Below are 21,125 nucleotides of genomic sequence, written 5' to 3'. Positions count from 1 at the left end.
CATGGTATTAGTAAAAGTGTTGGCGTTAAGGACAGCCCCTGCAGTTTCTATTGTATTGTTATATAATACTTATTAGCGTTTAAAGTCTTGGTTTAAAATGTTACAGTATGGTCTTGTTGAATATATGCAATATATATAGAGATATTTATCATTATGAGAGAAAAAATGCAAGAAGTGTATAAAAGAAAGATGCCGCTAGTATACTCTTCGATACAGCTAGAAATCCTCATCGTTTGTTTATAAATTACGTTTATTACTATTTTGAAGTAATCAAATTTAAAATATTTCTTAAAATTTAGTAAAGCAGTTATTGGTTTGAAGGTTAGAAATAAATAAGAAAATAGACAAATACAAAGATAGCAAAGAAAACACATAAGTTGGTGGCCAAGAATGAAACTATGATATACGTGAAAAATGTCTTGTCAAGATATATATTAAATTAACGAAAGCTAGATTTTTTCCACTGCGCCACATCAGCTTGTGCGATGTTTGTGCGTCTTGTTCTAAAATGATGAAAAGTTAAGATTTAAAAAACTTTGAATGAAATATTGTAAATTATTTGTCTTTGTTGCCGGAGGACCATCACTTTGTTTGCGCCGAGTGATATTGCATTCGTCCTTCTTGGACAAAGCATATTCACTATATAATTCTTAGATGCGACAGAAGCTATATAACATAATAATTATCCCCAGCTTTGTTCTCAAAAGCGCCATTTTGAACCCGAAAATTGAAAGACTTACCTAGAGGATGATGTTCAACTTGAAGTTGATTATGATCTTAATATTTAAAAACACAAAACAAACGTTTCGGGGCCCAATTTTTTAAAGCTTTCTATCTGATTGAAAAAAAAATCAACTGCAGCGTATTAGGGATAAAACGATTCTATTCTTTTTTGCATTGTATGCGTTCTTATTTAAACAATTTACGAACAATGCGGGGTCGACAATTTTAAGCCCATAGTGACAATGCGTGTACTGATCAATATGTGTATTTATTTTCACCCAGTACCGATATTAAGGATGAAAGTTGTGTCAACTACAACTGTCACAGTTGCAGTAGTAAGACTGATGCGGCGGATGTAACATTCAGATTATTAAATTGCTTCACTTACGGTTTTCACTATAAACTGTCTTAATTTCGTTTCGTCTAAGGCAACCTTAGTGTTAGCTTTATAACATGTGCTAGTATATTTAAGCATCCGGATAAATGTGCTTCACGGGTATTAATTCACACAAAGCACCATATTTCTTGAATTAAGTGTAACTTGCTGATATAACTTATCTGTGATGCATCATTAGTATATTACTCTGAATGATTGTCGTTTTTATAAATGATGACTCGAAATGTTTAATATTCGTAATATCGATCTATATAATATCATAGTGTTCTATTGATGTCCGTGTATGCAATATCATCGATGCATGTATATATTCTATTCATCCATCTGTATATATGTTAATCTCTTCACTAATGGAGGAATTAAAAGTATCTATCTATATGTATCTAGATGTATAATTGGACGTTTAATTTCATTACAACATTTATTTCGGCATTATCGCTTATTGTATTCCATATTTGTTTCTAGACTATAGTAGTAATCAAAGCGCTGATAGCGCTGCATGAACAGGCTTTTATACGGGGTTTCACCATTATGATTCACGATCATGTGTGTATTAATATGGTGCTGATATGTACCACAGCGAATCTAAGAGTCTTCGTGTAAAACAACCACAGGGGCCGTCCCAGGTTTATTGAAGCATGATGGTAAATGACAAATTAATATTTTATTGACAATAAAGTTAATGTCGCTGTGTAAGCAGGCAAACCAGGATGGAGAATGTAACCAATGCCAGCATAACTCCATCCTATGGTGTTACAATATGATTTAGGCTTGCCAAGGATTTATTAACCAAAGAAATAAAATAGAAATTGGTTGATCATCCAGGGTGAATTTAAAATATACACTAAAACCGTTTCCGGTTGGTAATTAGATGTTGGCATTAAAACAGACTATACTAATTATGAAATTGAAAACGATCCTTTTCAGGGCCACTGTTAAAATTTTAGATAGTATTTTAAAATGATATATACATTATTTACATAAAAAATGGATTCTCAGCCGGGAGGAACGATAAAAAGATAATATGCAACGGCTGGTGAATTATTGAAACAGCATAGAAACAAACTCCACGAAGCCTTCCTCCGCGTAAATGTGTGGGGTTTAATAATAGAACATGAACATATAAAAAAAGGGTGAATGATTGTGAAATATATACTAATCAAACTTTACTCATTAGCAAGAGTGTGCCTATGTGTGCCTTGTTAATCACAAAACAACTTTAAGAGAAATAGTTTCTTAATTAAAATAATCAAAATTATTGATTTCAAACAATTGTAGACGAAACACCTAAAAAAGTCATTAAACCCGTGATATTTTCTCATATTTACACCAAACCAGCAAAAAATATAACTCAATTCATTTCAATGAAATGCGATTTTCAAAAATAAATACACAAAAAATCCGTCTATACGTACACTATAAAAAGTATATAAAATAAAGTTAACATTAAGTCTTGAAAGTTCTTTACTTTTAAAACTTTTTTCCTTCTATATGGTCGGCAACTCTCTTCTATTTCTATATCGTCAGCTAACTCGTAAGCACTTGCCTGTCAAAATGGCGTGGGTGGTATTCCCACGTGGGCTATCACGTGATGTTTTAAGCGGGGAAACTGTGCGATCATTGAGATCAATGAGATCATTGTGTCACGTGATGGAATGATGCTCTTGGAGTGGATAGTAATTCTTTGTTTACGTTTCGATGTTCATTCATTTTTGGGCGATGGGATACTACTTTAATATTATCTTTATTTAAGTTAACAAATTAAATTATAAAATAGATATTGCGTTATGATTGCTTCTTGCTTTGCCAAATCGAGCTCGGTTATTGGAAACATAGCTTGCAAATTATATAGTCCACACTTCCTCAAACTATATTTTTGGTGGTGAAGAGGCAGACGACACTTGTTACTATTAATAGGCATTTATGTTGTGAGTGTCGAGTTTGTGGCTACACTGAACAGGGTTGAAAACAACCCTGTTCAAAAAACAGCGCTGCAAATACTGACATCACCGTCGAGGTAGGCGTGGTCCAGCCGATCAACTCTGCTCTAATGAGACCAAATATTCCTCATTAGCGGCACTAGGTTCAAAATTATTCTTTGCTAACCTTACCGATATTTTGGAATGTAAGATATGTTAACTCTACTGTACTCACTTAGTAAATACTAAACATACATGTACATTTTGCATGCCGTTCAATGTCCACCAACAGTTTTAACATCTATAGTGTTCAGGCCGAACCATGCACCTAGCCAAGCACAAGGATTCCATTTTTAACCCGGCTGGTCCAAATGCTCCGAGTGTTTACGAGGGTGAAACTTTTACAGCAATCTTACCGTTGTTCGTTTGTTTTAGCTTTGTATAAAATATTACTCATGATATAGAGTGTGTGTAAAGTGTGTGTGGAGTGTGTGTAAAGCCCTTTGCTGGACAAATTGTCATAGGCCCCGTGCCAATAAAGATGGTAAGGCTTAAGATCGTTCATTTTCAGGCGAACACCGTTAAGGCGTAAAATGCTTTTCATTTAAAACACCGTAAGAACATTTATCGATATATTACGCTCGTAGTTTTACAAGTGTCCTATAGCACTCCTTAGCAACGTAAAGTTTACCTGTAAAATATCACATTGAAGCGGGGCCAATGTATTGAACAAATGTCCAATTTTCCCAAAAAAACATCTAAAAGAATCATTCACAGCAAATTTCGAATGCAAATTACCTAAAGAAAGCAAGCTGCTTAGAATATAAACATATACGTACGGCAACTTAACAAGTGTTAATACCCGAATGAATAAATGCGCTGTCAAAAAAAATCTGATTAACGATTTAAAATTTAACATATTAATATCAAATGCAATGATATGCATTTTGATTCTGAATACCACGTAATTTGGAAAAGTCAATTGAACGATGGACCTTTATACAAGCTACACAATACGCCAATTCAGATGACAGGAATATTTTCCCTATGAATGGGGTCGTCGACGCCATTGGTGACGTTTTTTCCCATCCTAAACTTGATGAAAATGGAGTCGATGTTCGTCCACAAATTGTAGTAGCGTTATAGTTTTTAACACAATTTTGGTTGACTAATAAGCATGCTTTAAAAAATGCCTTTCGTACTGTAAAATCGGAACCATACTAACGATACTTTTTGTAATACAGGGATATTATGTAGGTTTATTTTTGATACAACAAACATGATCAAGTTCAAAAATACATTAAACAATTATAGCAGTGATCAATACAAATAAATGCGAAAAAATGTTGTTCACTTCAATATAACGTGAATAGATCATGAAGAAAAGTGACATATAAGTTCTCAAATATATATAACTAATCAACTTTTCAATCTTGAAAGGTATACCACTAAATTGTGTTATTGTATCAGTGTTATGGAATTATTCTTGGGGTTCAAAATGTGATAACGGTAATGACTTTTTTCACTGTCTGGGCGGATTCGAATGTAAATCTTAAGGTGACCCATGGTTCAAATCGTGATTATGGTGATGGTGTTTTCACTGTCTGGGCAGCAATCATGCCGTTAAAAAACGAGTGCGGATTCGAAAGCAGATCTTGAGGTGTGCCTATCTCCATAACCTAGAAAACAGAGGCATCACGGTAATGAACTGACGAAATTTAATGTCGTCTTTAAGTGGAATGTTATATGAAATGGCAGTCAATATCATATCATGTTATGAAATAACATACTAGTAACTTTATTTATATAAACTTTGTTTTGGAAATTTGGCTCATTATATTGCAAATCCTATTGCGAATTATTATTTAAGTATTTTGAAGGAATGTAATGAATTCAGTATATTCATAAAACCAAAGGATAGTGGATAAAATGTAATACTTGCAAAACAAAATATAAATAATTTTATTTAACGACCGCAGAAGTCATATACCTGTCCAGCATCCAGCACGATAATTCGGTCACTGTGTAGAACAGTATTGAGTCGGTGCGCAATTGTGATAACCGTACATTTCGCGAAGCAATTGCGGATCGTTTGTTGAATCATGGCATCTGTCGATGTATCAATGTTTGCAGTAGCCTCGTCAAGAAGTAAAATCTGAGCGAAAAAAACGCACATCTTATTTCATCATGATTATATTGAAATGATCTTATATTAGTACTGCAGTAGATCGCCAGTGAAATTTTCTGTTTCTCATCCCATTCGAATGTATTGTCCACAACATTTATCCATTTATAGTAATGAACGCATATAAACTGTGTGTGTTGACTGGTGTCTTTTTCACTTATCTACTCTCTATGATATGTATTTATCAATGTTTATTTACTGTCTTTAATGTTGTATATCAATGTAAATATGTTCATCTCTTCAAATTTTGAGGAATAAAAGAATATATATATATATATATATATATATATATATATATATATATATATATATATATATATATATATATATAACCTACTCGTCCGTGGCAACACACGGCTTAAATGTCACCATTCACCATGTGATTGACTCCCATTCAAAAACTGATGAAATTAAAGTAAAACACGTGTATATACAGGTATTTTCGCATCTTTAGATGACGTAAAATCGACATACAGCTTATTTAAAGAAAAGAATCAAAATAACATAAAGTGAACATAAAACTATAATAAAGTTCGTGCCAAGTTAGTGGTGGAAATTATCTGCATTCGGCGTAGTTTGAAATCGACTATTATGAAATAATGTGTTCATGTAGTATATGATAAATATTCACCATACTTCATCCATGAGAGTATATGATGGCAAGAACTTGCATCGTAATGTTAAGACACGGCCAGTAATGGGAAACCGTACTCCTATTTCAGACGTTATATAAGTGAGTTTTACACAAAACTAGATAAAATAAGGTAGTGCATATGCAGGACTATCAATTCCACATCGTCAGCGTGGTGATTGTGTCACAATACTTTCTGCTAATCGATTAACTACGGAACAAAAAATGTAATGTAAAGAAATGTAAACGAAAATTCATAAAATGTTATACATTTACTTTCTGTAACTTAGAATCCCCAATACATAGAATGGCTGTACTCTATGCAGTATCTGCTGTTGAAATATCTATACTCAGTACATTGCAACACAACTTAAAACGAGAACTTCTTAGATGTTATAAGAAGTTTTTGAAATGCTTTGATACACAGAAACTTGACTAATAAGTAATAAGTAAAGAAACTCATCGATTCATAATTATGTTATTTTACGTTAACATGCCAAACTATTAAAAAAAGTTGTTTTAAAACCTGCCTTTTTCATGACCTATATTCTTCACCACCAAATTACTGATGTTTTAAAGCAATGTTCACTGTTGCCTGTAGACCTGAACATGTCTATACTCAATATACTGATACTTTATTGTATCAATTTAGGTTATTTTCAACAAAAACAGGTATAATTCTTACCGTTCCTGTGAACATGGCATTGTTTACGTCTCATTTGGGCAAACTATATCCGGTGTACGGTGATTTACCGTGCACCTCAATACAAATAGTAAGTTATTGTATTTCATAAAATCAAAGTCAAATCTACCAATGCTTACTTTGCTTTTACGGATGACAGCTCTTGCCAGACAGAGCAACTGGCGCTCGCCGACAGAGAAGTTTTCTCCATTTTCGTCCACTACCACCTCCAGGCTGTCGTCAAACTGCTCAATCTACAAAGTTAGCAATATATAGAACAGACAGTTTGAGACTAAATATTTATCAATATTTTATTACAATTTTAAATATATATGTATTAAGATTAAAACTACATAAACAAGTCCGGTAGTCGAAAGTTTTAACATAACCCCCATTCAATGACTTAGAAATAATGCAAATGACACCGAACAGAAAAAAACCCCAAAAACATTCACGCACCAGAAACACGGAACAACAACAGAAACTCATTAAACAACACACTGCATATATTTATTATACAAGGGCGGTAAATAAAATGTCAATGTAATTGGTGTTTAAACTAGTTTGTGTGCCATCCCCAATACAGTAAAAACATACTTGACACATTTTTTCAAAGTATGCAATAACTTGAGAAAACTTGAAAATAAAACAAAACAAAACCCCAAGTTCTGCTATGATAAGGAATCCAAACGAAAAGAACCCACACAATTTAAAGTACCTAAGCAAACACATTTAAAAGGCATGATTCCGTTATTGTTTGCAACGAAAAAAATCCATCAGTCTCAGTAATAAAACGTTTTAAACTGAGTGATCATGGAGTTCTGATTTAACAAGCCACTAGTGTTTTTATAGTTAACATTTTATGAAATTTGCGTTGTATAAAACACAAATTATAGTATTCTATTATTTTTCGAACATTCAAATGTAAACAAATCATAATGTTTCTCAAAAAACACGTGCTGAGGGCAGCTAAATTGGAACATGGAAGCACTTACATCGGCTACTGTGGATGTAAATGATTTCACAATAGCATAAGGTGAAGGGATTTAGTTGCACGTTGAAGTTTTTGTCACAAAGGCAAGTACGAAAATAAGTAAAAATAAGAATGTACGTGCTATTTAAGAGTTTAAGGCGCAAATTGTGTTCTCTCATGCACAGTATGATGGTTTCTGCGTAAATATGGCATAATGTCTATAATTAAACCTTTTCTTTCATGTGGACTTTCTGCAAAGCTTCCCATATAATGTCATCATTAAATTGGGAGAATGGATCTATGTTGTATCTGAAAAACATAGGTATGAATATTGATTTCAAAGTTTTTGCACACTACAAACCGACATGATTAATTGAAACGTGAATTCTAGATGAACGCAAACAAATGGTAGCGAAACTAATGATTGTTTGCCTGAAAACATCTGCACTAGGAAAAAAACCCTTACATTTGAAAAATATCCGCGCTTACCTTACACTGCCTGAGAATAATACCGGGTCCTGTGTGATGGTCGAGACCTTGGATCGCAAAGTCTTTAGGGAAAGTAAGGAAATGTCTTCACCGTCAATTGTGATTGCACCTTCACTTATTTCCACCAGTCGAAAGAGACACGCTGCCAGACTGGACTTCCCTGCAAAAACAGATGAATTAAATGTTTGTTTTGGGCTAAAAATTTTTTAAAATAAAACAACTCAATATGCGCAAACAGATAAAAATGCCACGCAACTTGTTGAACACAATTAAAGTTTCATTATCGCTTTATCAATAGTATCCCAGCTTTCAAAGATGAACGCATGCACAGTATTTTTTCTTGGATCAATCGATAAACATTTTCTTAAGCTCGGACGGTTGCTTTATTTCGATTTTCTTAACATTCACATATTAATGCTGTTGTATTAACAGAAGACTTACCTGCCCCCGTGCGGCCAACAACTCCGATCTTCTCTCTTGGGTGGATGTTAAAGCTTACTTTGCGTAACACTGGGTCCATCTCAGGACGATAACGCATGACAACGCCTTGAAAAGTTAATCCACCATTTTCAGGCCATGTTGGGGGAACAACCTTCTTTTCATCTTGTGGTTCGGAAATCAAGTTCTTTAAAATTAAGAAAGAAATTAGTTACCCATGTGCACACCAACATGTAAAATGACCATATTAAAGGTTGAATTGCACAACATCAAAATGCAATTTAAAATGACCATTGGGTTGATTTGAGCAAAGTCAACATGAAATTGAAAGTGACCATTAGGCGTATAAAAGCAATATCAACAGGAAAACTGTTACAGGACTGTTAAAATACTTTATCTTGTGTTTGTGTGGATAAAAAATATGAATCAGCAGGTACGGAACATTAAAAACCAAATTTACTGTACAAAAAAGTGATTTTGGATTTGCTTATCGATAAATTGCATACCGTTTTGTACTCTTGGAGTCTTTCAATTGAGGTAAATCTGGCCTCAGCTTCATTCATCAAACGGACCAAAAACTGGACAATGCTTACAGTCTAAAATATAATGTTATATAGGATGATAGTTTTGCACTTTTTTTTCCATAAAATATTATTCAGCTAGAGCACCACCAGGGCATGTCGACACTCGTCTGGTGGTGTTTTAAGTCGAAAATAGGGAACAAAATAATCATTATTACCTTGCTACTCACGGTAGTATTGTCTCCTACAAAATGTGCATAACGTCTCATCAAGGTCCGGGTTAAAAAATATACGACGACACTGTCGTGGTTATTTTCAAAACATACACTTCATATAAAAAAACTATGATCTATGACCTACATATATATTGGTAACATACAACCCATTACAAACGGTTACATACCCTTCCGCAAAGTCCAAGTACAAGTCCAGCTGCAGCTGGAGATATGAGACCCTTTGTCAGGACGAAAATCAAGCTACACGAGACTGTCATTATGCCTGCAACTAGGTCTAATCGCAATCCAATCCACCGCATACTAACGTCAAATAGAAACACCGTCAACGAAGCGACGTCACCGAAATTCGAACATCTGCAAAAGTTAGTGATTTTCATCACATTTTTCAATATTTACAAGAACAAGAATCACTTGTATAGAAACATGGATTTTGTTCAGGTAATCTATGCTTTATAAACTTTTAAACCAGTTTGCTGGATCAACATACAAGTAATATAAATTAATTAAAATCTGCAATATATTAAAGTTTATAACCTTTCATAAAATCGTTCCTGCTGTTCATAACCAACAATCGTTGTAAGACCTTGTGATGTGGTGTTTACATGGCTTATCAGAGGCGACCGGGTAATATTTTCCAGACGTTTCAGTTGTCTTATTGTCACAGTAGAAATCTGTTTCATGATATAAAAGACGATCACAACTGGAACGACCCCTATTAGAATCCATGGCGTAATATACGCCGACAATGCAATGGATACAAGGGTCAAACTAAGGATTCGAAGAAGTGAGTTTGTCACTTGTGGTAGAAAGACGTCACCTATAAAATAATTGATAATTTAAGGAACGGAATTAAGTAACTTTAATATATTCCGAATGGTTATATCGAGTGAACAAAGTATAAAAGTCAGGGATTGATCGAATTGATAGAAGTAAGTGTAATACATTGAACACATGCACCGACTTAAGTCCCTTACAATGTTTTTTTTTATATTTAAGAATATCAAAGGACAACCCAATAAGTGATTACAACATAATATACCACATCAATTACATTTTGATTAAGAAACACTGTTGTTTAAATAGGGATGACAATACCTTCATCCAAATCTTTCGAAAATCTATTGAGGATTCGGCCGGTTGGGGTTGAGTCAAAGAATGACATTGGAGCCTTCATCACACGGTCAAGGCATAAGTTATGAAGCCGGTTGACTGCATTTATCGAAGCCTGGAATAATTTTGAGCAATTAGTTTTAAGACATGTGTGTTGTTAAATCCACAATATGACAGGAAACAGTACGTATGAGGACATCAAGATTTTAAAATCGGTAACGAAATGTGTACATTTTAATCTTTTGATTGACTGACATACAATCTAAATACTGTTCTTTCAAAATATTATATAGTTCATAGTACTAATACTTAAACTGTGATTTGATCGAACAAAACCGTCATATATAACTTCTTTAAACTTGTTTTAATTACCTTTGCATGACTAAAACCATTCACAAGTAAAGTGACCAATATCATAGCCAATGAGCTAATGTAGACAATGAAATATGTGTCATAGCTAATCCCTCCTTCAGCAGCAATTGTCAACGTGTTGTTTACATCACTGGGGGCTGCATACGTTGTATTTGGAATTGACTCATTCTGTAAAGTTGAACTATTTGCTTCCTGTAATTAGAAATTTATGTCTTCTAATCGACCGAGGGAGTTTGTCAACATTGTAATAGTTCAATGCCAAGATGATAGAACTTATAAGAAAAGAAATAGTAAAAACATAAAAGCAATATATTTTTAACGAATATAGCTCAATTGCACCTCTAAAACGAAGTCAAAAATAGTAACATATCAACTATGATCATTTGAAAACTTGTTTTCGACAAATAAGCCGTACATCAGGAATATGTTTTACATGTAATCGTATTAATTACCTGTTTTCCAAGTGAATCGATCCATTCGCTAAGCCACCAGTCGGTAAAAGTAAGAGAGCCAGAAGTTATAAAATACATCAATATAACTGCCACGGTGGTAAGCCATCCGCCAGCAGCCTTTATGTAGGAATGGTATGTAGAAAATCCGATCTCGCCAATCCCAGCCTCTTCCGCCAAAACCAGTTTGCCTATAAGAATATGCAAATTTTGCGATAATAAAATATAATACTGATGATATCATTGAATAAAATATGGGAAAAAAGAAATCAAATTAAATAAAGGGACGCGCCCAGTAGTCGAAAATCCTCGGTTTCTGATCATGGGTTCTAACAAGACACCAAGATCAATCATCGATAGAATCGCTTGAACAACTGATGTATATTTACCTTTTCCCTTCTTTTTCTTTAGAATTCCGTTGGATTTTGACAGAGGTGGAGCAGCTGTACCATTTTCAGTTTTCACACTTCTTTCTTTGAGAGGTTCTTTCTTAGACGGCGCAGGCTCGCCATCCCCTAGCCCAACTTAATATTCGAGAATACATATTAGTAAATATATTAAATTATGTGTAGATATATAATGACCATGTGATTACGAACTTAAGCGAAGGACTGTATCGTTGAATGGCAGAGAGTGCGAGAGCTTTACAAACTACAAGCGATCATAAAGGTCGGTGCATATGTATCTTTTGATACCGTATATTTAATACAAATAGTTCCTACAAACAGTACTCACTTGCTTTTCGAGGACTCATCGATGTACTGTCAAAAATCCTAAACATGTCAGTGTACAGACCACCATTGTTAATCAGCTCAATGTGTTGACCTTTTTCAGCAATATCTCCACCCTCCATCACAACAACCTCGTCACAATCTTTGAGGTACTAAATGGCAAAAAGGGGCATTTTACTAATACGAATTATTACCAAGAAACTTACTTAGTATTTAATTTTGGGTATTCATGTATGGAGATCTTTACATATAAAGCTATAAAAGGTGTTGGTGATATATGATACGCTAGTAAAATCATTCGCCCGAAGAGTGATTCATATCATTTATAATAAAGAACGAGAAAAGCTTCAATCACCATGCAATTAATGATTACCTGCAGTTGATGCGTTACAAGAATAACAGTTTTCCGTGCGAGTTGAGATTTGATGCACTCGTGGAAAATAAGCTTTCCAACTCGAACGTCTAGAGCACTAAGCGGATCATCAAGAAAGTATATATCACTGTCACTGTACACCGCCCGTGCCAAGTTGACCCTTTGCTTTTGGCCTCCACTAAGATTAGCACCACGCTCTCCAATCTACAGAAGCATAAATTTAGCTTTTCTAAATTTTCACAGGTCGTAATTTTCTGTCATTAGGCACAGAATGTTGGACAATTCATTAAAACTATTTTTAATTAACATTTATTGCACCACCCGAAAAAGTGGAATTATATACTAGGGTGTTTATGTACTGCGCATTCGTTCTTTCTTAAATTGAAACCGAGTTTTTCGAGCTAAATTATTATTTCAATCACGTGGGCAGTTGGATAAGTATTATCTGTTTTGTACCATGTACACAAGGACAACGTCCAATAACTACAGTGCGGTGTAAGTGAATAGCGTTGTAATCCACACGCTAGTTAAGCTAAAGCTACTTGCTAGGGTTCTGATATGAGAATGAATTAATGGAACACTCCAAACGTATCTATGAGATGATTATAATTTCACCAAGGTTACCTCAGTTTCGTCTCCATCTTTGAGAAGCTCTAGATCAGGTTCCAAACCGCAACATTGAATAGCTTTTCTGTATCTTAAATTAAAACATGTATACCATTCATCACGTAAGTTATCTATTTTATTGATTTCATAGAATATCGAACTTTTACAGTATCAAGAGATCCTGTGGGCATTAGTAATACATATTCAGACGTCTTACTTTTGTTCGTCAAATTCCCTGCCGAAAAGAATATTCTCTTTGAGTGAGGCATTAAATATCCAAGCCTGTTGAGCCACGTATGCAACATTTCCATCGACGGCAAGATGACCCTTTGTTTGTAGCATCTGGTTAAAAGCCAAACGTTTGCATTGGTTACCCAAACAAATGATAAAATGGGGAAAAATGTTTTCCATTTTTACCCTTAATCTTTTGTAAAATAGGATTTTTTGCAAATTTTTCATTAGTCGACAAAGAAAAAAACAGTGATTATAATATGTGTTAAAAAGTTGATAATTTTATATTTAATTTAATCTTAACATTTACAGTACTGATATCACCCATTCGCGTAAAACACTCCAGAGTTGTTCATATAATGCAGTTGAATTAACATGAACTGCATGTCACAAAATAGTACTTTTGTACATGTACTTACTCGTCCGAGTAAAGCCGAAATTAAGGATGATTTTCCGGAACCAACTGTCCCGCAAATACCTAGAAGTTGACCCTGAAATACGTATTACTGTCAAAGTTCAAAATAGCTAAATAAAGAACCATTACAATATATTTCAGTGCCAATAACAAACAAAAGGACGATATAAACTCTCATATTAAAAAGTTTTAATACCTTTTTCACATCTAATGAAACATCGTTCAATTGAAACAAGTTCACACTCTCCCGTCTTGAACTAAGGCTTGTCACTAAAATATATCAAAATTTAATCTTAAAGAGACTCGCATGCGTTTAATTTGGTCAGACAAAATGTTAGTATGAGATATCAAAATTCATCAAAAGTTCAACATAGAACTCTTTAGTTCATATAATAGAAATATAATATAACAAAGAAAAAGACAAAGAAACATGACGATTTGTCAAAAGGCGTAAATAAATTTAAAGGTTATTGAAAATACATTTGGTTTAAGCTTACACAATTATCTTTATAAGCGTATCTTCCACTTGTTTTTTCGTGTTTGTTCAGGAAATAAAACTGTTTGCGAGTCACTTTTAAAGTCTTAACATTTCTGTTTTATAATGTCTAGCTTATCCAGTTTTATTTTACTCTATTAAAGTGACACTCTAATTAAAAAACAATACAAACACATGTTTAAAAAACATCAATTTAGACTGATAAACCTTTAACTACTTACTAAATAATGCATTTATGGAAAATATTAATTACTGATAACAAGATTATAACCGTGTATTTAACTGCAGAAGGCCCAAAAATATTAAATTAAATTGAATGCTAAACCATTTACTGTGGTCCACTGTAGGAATACTGTGTTTAAATACCATTTCTTTCAAACTAAACTCCATACCCTTCATTAGAATTATTGTTTTCGACATCTTTTCATCCTTATTGGAATAAAAAAAAAAAAACAATATTATAAATTATGGTAATTATTATTGGGGAGCGAGAGTGCATCTTTGAATGGACAAAAAAAGCAAACTGAAACACATTTACCACTGGGTCGTTTCTTTAATGCTTCATTGGAATTAGACTCAGGTTGCAATTCCCATACAAAGGAAGCGGCCTTCATTTCTAGTGAATTCGTCTTGTCGTATGTGTCAGAGCTCGGGGTACTATACTCATCCATCAAAAGAAGTTTCTGAAAAAACATAACACATGCTTATTCCGTAAACAAACTATCAGTAAAATCTCCCTGGCGTTAAAATAATAAATCGCTTTTAACAATCTAATGAGTTTTTTTTTACATCGAGAAGCAATATTAAACCACCTCTAATCTGTTAAAGCTGACTTTGGCCTCCCCGTATGCTCGCAGGCTAAACGGGAGCAGTGCAACTATGATCCGTAAAAAGTTCATCGTTCCTATTACAGCGAAAGCCTAAAATATAAAAAGAGTGCATTCAGCATGATTTTATAATAGCATTCTAGCCGATTTAGCCATATAAGAGCATATTCTATTTCAGTACTTTTAGAATGGTAGTAGCATTGATATGGTTTGGGACACGTGTGGACAAGAATTTATCAAAAAATGTCAATCGGTTGGATGCGAAGTGTGGATAGCTTCTGGATTTTATGTTTATAAACTTTATAGCTTTGTTTTTTTCGTACATAAATTAGGATCAAGATGTATTATTAGTGATGACCGGGCTGCAACCAATAAAACTGGACATCTCAGGTCAAACTTCGTATCACATATACTCACCGTTGATGCCGAGAGGTCGTTTCCGACGGCAGTATAGACTGTTATGGTGACAACTGAGGCAATGGTCGGTGTGACAGGGATGATAGACCCAGTGATAGCACTCACCAGGGCCGAATACAACACGTACGTTTGTTCACAGGATCGAACCTCTGGAATAAGGATCAATCTTAAATGGTAACAAAATGTTGAGATACCGGATTAAGCATGGGCTTGCTTTTGTTATTCTCACAAACTGTACCAAAGGAATTGATATAAATAAAAGAGGAACGAGTTTGGGCTGATTGTATAGCAAACGCTTACTTACACGAACAATAACTTCTCCGACTTCTTTAAAGAAAATCATAACTAAGTAATGAATTTTAATATTTAAAGAAGGAGATTTTAAGAGACATGAAAAAATGTATATAAACATAATGGAAAGAAAATTCAGAAATGGTCATATTTCCACAATATTAAGGTGTACCTTGTATTGCGTCATTAAACGGCTTTTCCCACGCATACATCTTTATGAATTTTATGCTGTTTAAAATTTCTCCCATTCGCCGCACCTGAAATGCGAATAGAAAACCAATCGTTCTATCGTCAGAGATAATTTCGATTCATAAAAATATATATCTAATAATGTAAGCCTGACATACCCGAGTATCGGTGAATTGCGAGCTGCTTCTTCGCAACGTCTCCATCAATCGCGTAAGGACCATCTATAAAATATCGTATGAAGTAAGTCATGAGGAGAAAGCTGTGTGCCCATTTTTATTAACACGCAAACAAATCCAAATGAGGGAAAATCTCAAGTGGAGAGTTACCAGTTACTATACAAAAACAGGTATAATATTCGCATTGTTGCCAGATTTTCAATATGATAATCGAAGAGCTTGCTCATATTTTACCTGACCAAGGTAACAGACTGCAAATGTTCCTATAGAGACGAAGCACCAATAACCAATCAAATAGTAGCAATATACGGTGCCGATCAAGGCATAGATGGGAACGGAGAGGAGGAAGACGCAGACGGATGAAGCAATGTACACGCGGTAGGAATCAACACTGAACACATTGATTATCTATAAAAAAAATAAGTAAATGTAAGTCTTATAGTAAGTCGCACAGTTAACAGTCAAGATGGTGATCAGATATGTGCAGTCTATGAAAAAACAAAAAAGTAACAAAATGTAAAACACATGCAGTACTTAATTTACTTTTCGTATAATTTGAAAATTAATTTCAAATGAACAAGATACCTCTGAACTTGTTTTTCCTTTAACAGTACGTAGTTTGAGGAGTTTCTTGTACATAATGCCCATGTAGCCGGACCGAAATCTGGCTCCTGACACAAATGTAAAACTCCGATAGTATATTTGTATGGGCGTAGGCTTTTTTATAAATGACATTTATGTAGACATATCTTAAACTTACTAGATTATGTTTAATACAAAATGTAATTTTACATTATTCACAAAGAAAATATAAAAACAACAACGTATTACCAGTCTGCGCTCCAAACACAAACACATTGGAAAAGGAGAGGGCGCGTATGATTTCGCACCCGAACATGGCAACCGTCAAACCGATGCCATATGTAAGATCCGTTGACACTGATTCAAGATAAGCTACAACAAGGTTTAACAGAAAAGCCTGAAAGAGGAACAGAAATCATGCTTTAAAGATCAATGGAGCAGCATTAAGGAAATACAAATCAAGACATGCACTGGAATATAAATAAATTACAATAATTATAAAGCATTGACAACTACAGGGACAAGCACACCAGTCAAAGGGTCAAATATTAATACTCTTAAAGCACAATGTAAGGTTTCAAACGAGGGACACAACCTGCAAACACCAAAAACAGACCACCTTTTTAAAAAATAGCTTTGTCAAAATATTATAGGATTACCGCCTTGTAACTGTCCATGAAACTAGAGTTCACTGGAGCATGAGTTTACTGTGGGTTTAAACTGTTTTTTTATGTGCATGATATCACACTTGTTTCAACATTTACATTGATATCACTGTACTATACCCATACTACAACAACACAGCATCTAGAAAGAAGCCTAAACAAAGAAGACGGATGAGTTATATTCACTGAACGTGTTTGTTTAACATATTCGTATTAAATCGTTAAACAAAGTTGAAAATACTTACTGATGACAGGAAAGTGAAAAGTGCATTGATGCTCAGCAGCACAAGAGTTGCCAGCGTTCTCGTCCGAATGAATTTCACCCACACTCTATAAAACGACGCCTTCTTTTCACCACTACGTTCGACTTCCTCTGTCCAAAGACGCTCCATTCTAGAAAAACGAAAATTATTTTCACACGTACATATTTACATATGCCAATTATTAAAGACGTCATATAGATGCAACAACGTTTTTATTGTTATGTTTAAAGTATATTATTGTTAAAATAACAATTAACCTTTCAGCGTTCTTCATTACGCCATCAGCTGATGAACACTGCCATATGTCTTTTTCGGCCACTGGTTCGTGACGGTTGCGATACATTCGCCAGATCAGTGGAGAGAACCACGTCAGGAACACGTACGAGAAAAATCCAACTTTGTTGATAGGAAGCTTTCCATCCCTGGAGAATTAACGAATTTAAGGCTTTGTTGTTTTGAATTCTGTTTATGCCCATGATAGTAAAGTATAAAATACAAGAACTACTGACAATGTGTTATATTTATCTAAATATAGTAGACGAAAGGGATAAAGCCTTACTTGGAGGAAGGTCTAAACGGCTTTAGAACTTGTAGAGCAACTGAATATTTCCTCTTTATCGGAATGTTTATACCTCCATCGTAGCTCATCGACGGCATCTCTGCAAAACGCACCCTATGGAAGATACAGAATGGTATAGAGGATATTTGTTTATTTCATTGTAAGATCGTATTTTATTATATACCCATCATAAATCCACACGCAATAGATGTCGCAAAATACGGTAGTCCGTTAGTGCGTATTCCAATCCAGTGCAATACGGCCATATTACACTCCTGTGACGTCACGTCATAACAAGTATCGTTGCGCGATGTTAAAATGACATCATAAAACAAAATAGTCCAGATTTCTGTTTCTTTTATGTTTTTTTCCGAGTTTTATAGTATTTTAATTTATTTTCTTAATGACCCCCTTTTCGAAAAGGGTGTTGTTTACGCCGCTACCCGTCGGACGCCCATCACGCAAACTTATAGATGGTGACGTATGACGTATTTCTTACTTTTTTATTTCCGGTCTGTTCAAAAAAAGTTCTCTGGTATTCCTTAATATAGGTTATTATTCGCTCGTTTTTTAGTGCAAAGATTTTATGAACATTTATCAATGAAGTTTAACAAGTGCATCTATGTTCCAAAAAATAACGAAAACACTTTTATTTAAGCGGGGCATGAATACATAACCAAATTACTACGCCGCCACTTATTGAATGAACATTTGAGAGGTCAAATGTGTAAGCAAAACAATTGCGGATAAACATTCGATATAAAACATGTTCCTTAGTTTTAGAGTAGGTTTCATGATACATATTAAGTCATCTTACTGTCAGAAACCATTCTGTTTCGCTTTCAGACAGGTCGTTTTCTAGGTTATGATGAGGACTACACTAGTTTGTTGACAAATTTTGAGGCGTTGGTGGGGTAAAAAATATCAGACTATGTGTATATTCTTGTGTGAATTTTCCTGAAAGTTCGTATTACATATAACAACGACAAACACTTCAAAATACAGTTGAACGATGACATAATTTTCTTTTTATATTCGAACAGTTGATTCGTCTGTTATTTGTATTTTTGTATGAAAGCAAATGTTCGAACAATCAGCTTCAAGACTAAGTCATTGTTTAAAAAACGGGATAACCTTTTTTCTAAAAAACGGTAAGCTGTTAATTTCCAAAAATATCTTTATTTAAACCTATGTAACATTTCTTTAAATTTAAAATATTTTGGCCAACATTTTGGTTCAAAGTGAAGTGTTCTGTTTTGATCAAGGGGAAGTTACTACAATACTTTAAAGACGTGCAGTTAAATCCTCTACGAGTGTGAAAGCCAACATATTGTATAATTCGGAAATAGTTTTACTATTTTGGATTTGTCATGAAAAACACGTATACGTATGAAGACTTTTCTTCACCTTTCCGTCCATACCTGAGTTTATCCCTGTCCTCATCCAACCTATCAGGCTTGGAGTGGTCCAGAACCACATTCGTATATCCGGTCAGAGAAACCTTCCTGTCCAGGGCGTTCGCCGGCAGTTCGCCTCCATTCTCGTTTGATTCCTTCATTTTAGTGTTAATTCTTTGCGTGTGATTCTTTCGTTTTCATATATAAGTGTATCTTTAAAATACAGTTGACTTTGTGTTCCTGTTATCACTAACCATGGGTAAATATTGCAGAGCATAGCATGTACGTTAGTCCCGTACAGTAGTTTTAATAGCAATAACTTATAAAAACCGAGTAAGATTTCTCATTATTTCCAAATGACATGTGTTTCATAAGACATATGACCAACACAAAGTCCACTTGACTGTTCCATATTTTATCCCGTACCCGTCGAATGTTATAATGTGATGAAATATGTATATGTACGTGCTTAATATCGAATGTCAGTGCCGCAGCGCATTACCTTGCATATCTTAATATGTATAATGTTCTTAATTTGGTAATGGTAACTTTCAATTAATTCAAGTGAAAATAAATGGTTAATTGTGTTGTGCGTGTACAATCATTAGTTCTTAACGAAGCTGTAAACTTGAAACGGCATGAACTATAAATGCAAAGATATGCATGTTGCTTTTAAATTCACTCCAAATATATTAAATCTTTATCACATTAACTAGATCATAGAGCCAATGCTATATGCATTTATCAGATAATCTTCTTTAATAACGGCGTAAGCATGCGGCGTTTAAACGTTGTTTTTTTTTATTACACATGTCGAGTATATCAGTTTATTTGCGTGCACGGCTCTATGGGACGATATTTGACTTCCATTTCACCTGTATCGTGATATATTGTTTCTCTTGGGCACACGTGTTGAATTGATGATGCATTAGCGGGATAATACATTTTAGTCTGGAAAATTTCGGTGAAATTAGCGGGTAGTTGGTTCGTCGAGTAACATGTTTTAGAAAAATCGTGTTTGAAATTGCATTTATTTTCGTTAAAACTGTACATTTTCTTAAAGATTGACACTCTGCAAGGAAAGTCCAAAAATGTAGAGTTTGGTTAAGATTTGATAAGGTTATGGCCTCTTAAACAGGGTCATGTCAGCAAATATATGGAAATTCAGGGTCAAGTCGTCACCCTTTACAAAGATAATAGAATAAAAAATTAAAAACAATTTTTTTTTGCCAGTTATCACAAGTTACAGTTACCACATCATATTCTTACTAAAAAAAGATAAAAAAGGGGGCGGGGGCGTGGTGTGTCAGAACAACGCAACCTCCCCCTGTATAAATAAATAGATAAATAAATATATAAGGCTTTAATAAATCTGGTCGTTATGGATGCATCACAACATTCTTTCTTCGTCGTCATGTGCCTATGCTGTCTTATAATCTGTCAAAGGTTGAAGCAATTTTCTTCATATGTTGTAAGAAGAAAATTACAAATGCCATAACGGACTATTTTACTCAAGTAATTGCGAATTGTTATCATTCATTGTTTATCTTCTTTGACAAAGAATACAGTAACGCTGCATTCAGTCAGATAGAAAAAATGGCTTAGACACTGGATTAGAGGTAGATCTGTTCTTGAAATATGTAGCTGCTGCTGCCGGTGATGATGATGATGATGATGATGATGATGATGATGGTGGTGGTGGTGGTGGTGGTGGTGATGATGATGATGATGATTTTTTTACCACAATTTATTTAAGATTCTTTGGCTTGCTTTTAAATTCGC

The 21,125-nt window shown here is 34.3% G+C and overlaps 1 protein-coding gene across 1 annotated transcript; it reads right to left on the bottom strand.

Moving 5' to 3' along the window:
• Positions 1-4,302: 4,302 nt before the first annotated feature.
• LOC128228046 (ATP-binding cassette sub-family C member 5-like) lies at positions 4,303-19,747 on the bottom strand. The gene is made up of 31 exons (XM_052939088.1): positions 19,368-19,747; positions 17,947-18,060; positions 17,645-17,809; positions 17,370-17,517; positions 16,709-16,856; positions 16,463-16,548; positions 16,112-16,285; positions 15,860-15,922; positions 15,685-15,769; positions 15,222-15,370; positions 14,790-14,897; positions 14,516-14,660; positions 13,678-13,751; positions 13,486-13,557; positions 13,053-13,177; positions 12,854-12,926; positions 12,230-12,433; positions 11,861-12,008; positions 11,515-11,649; positions 11,129-11,316; positions 10,677-10,868; positions 10,290-10,419; positions 9,729-10,011; positions 9,362-9,548; positions 8,944-9,033; positions 8,441-8,624; positions 8,000-8,159; positions 7,741-7,819; positions 6,678-6,791; positions 5,030-5,194; positions 4,303-4,718 (listed from the first exon to the last, which is right to left on the bottom strand). Exons 1-31 carry the CDS (start codon positions 19,502-19,504, stop codon positions 4,620-4,622), a joined length of 4,224 nt encoding a protein of 1,407 aa, XP_052795048.1. The 5' UTR covers positions 19,505-19,747; the 3' UTR covers positions 4,303-4,619.
• Positions 19,748-21,125: the final 1,378 nt, after the last annotated feature.

This window comes from Mya arenaria, chromosome 3, assembly GCF_026914265.1.
Source record: "Mya arenaria isolate MELC-2E11 chromosome 3, ASM2691426v1".
Taxonomy (NCBI): domain Eukaryota; kingdom Metazoa; phylum Mollusca; class Bivalvia; order Myida; family Myidae; genus Mya; species Mya arenaria.
Note: the sequence above shows the minus strand (reverse complement) of the source record. Positions and strands in the feature narration are given on the sequence as shown.

Bases quoted from the DNA above. Each gene is read 5' to 3' on its own strand.
- LOC128228046 (XM_052939088.1), bottom strand. From the start codon at position 19,504: ATGAAGGAATCAAACGAGAATGGAGGCGAACTGCCGGCGAACGCCCTG. The intron at 16,286-16,462 runs GTATCTTGTTCA...TTTTTTTTATAG, and splicing joins AAGGAAAAACAAGTTCAGAG to ATAATCAATGTGTTCAGTGT. The intron at 13,178-13,485 runs GTAAGTACATGT...GCTTTTAACCAG, and splicing joins TTTCGGCTTTACTCGGACGA to ATGCTACAAACAAAGGGTCA.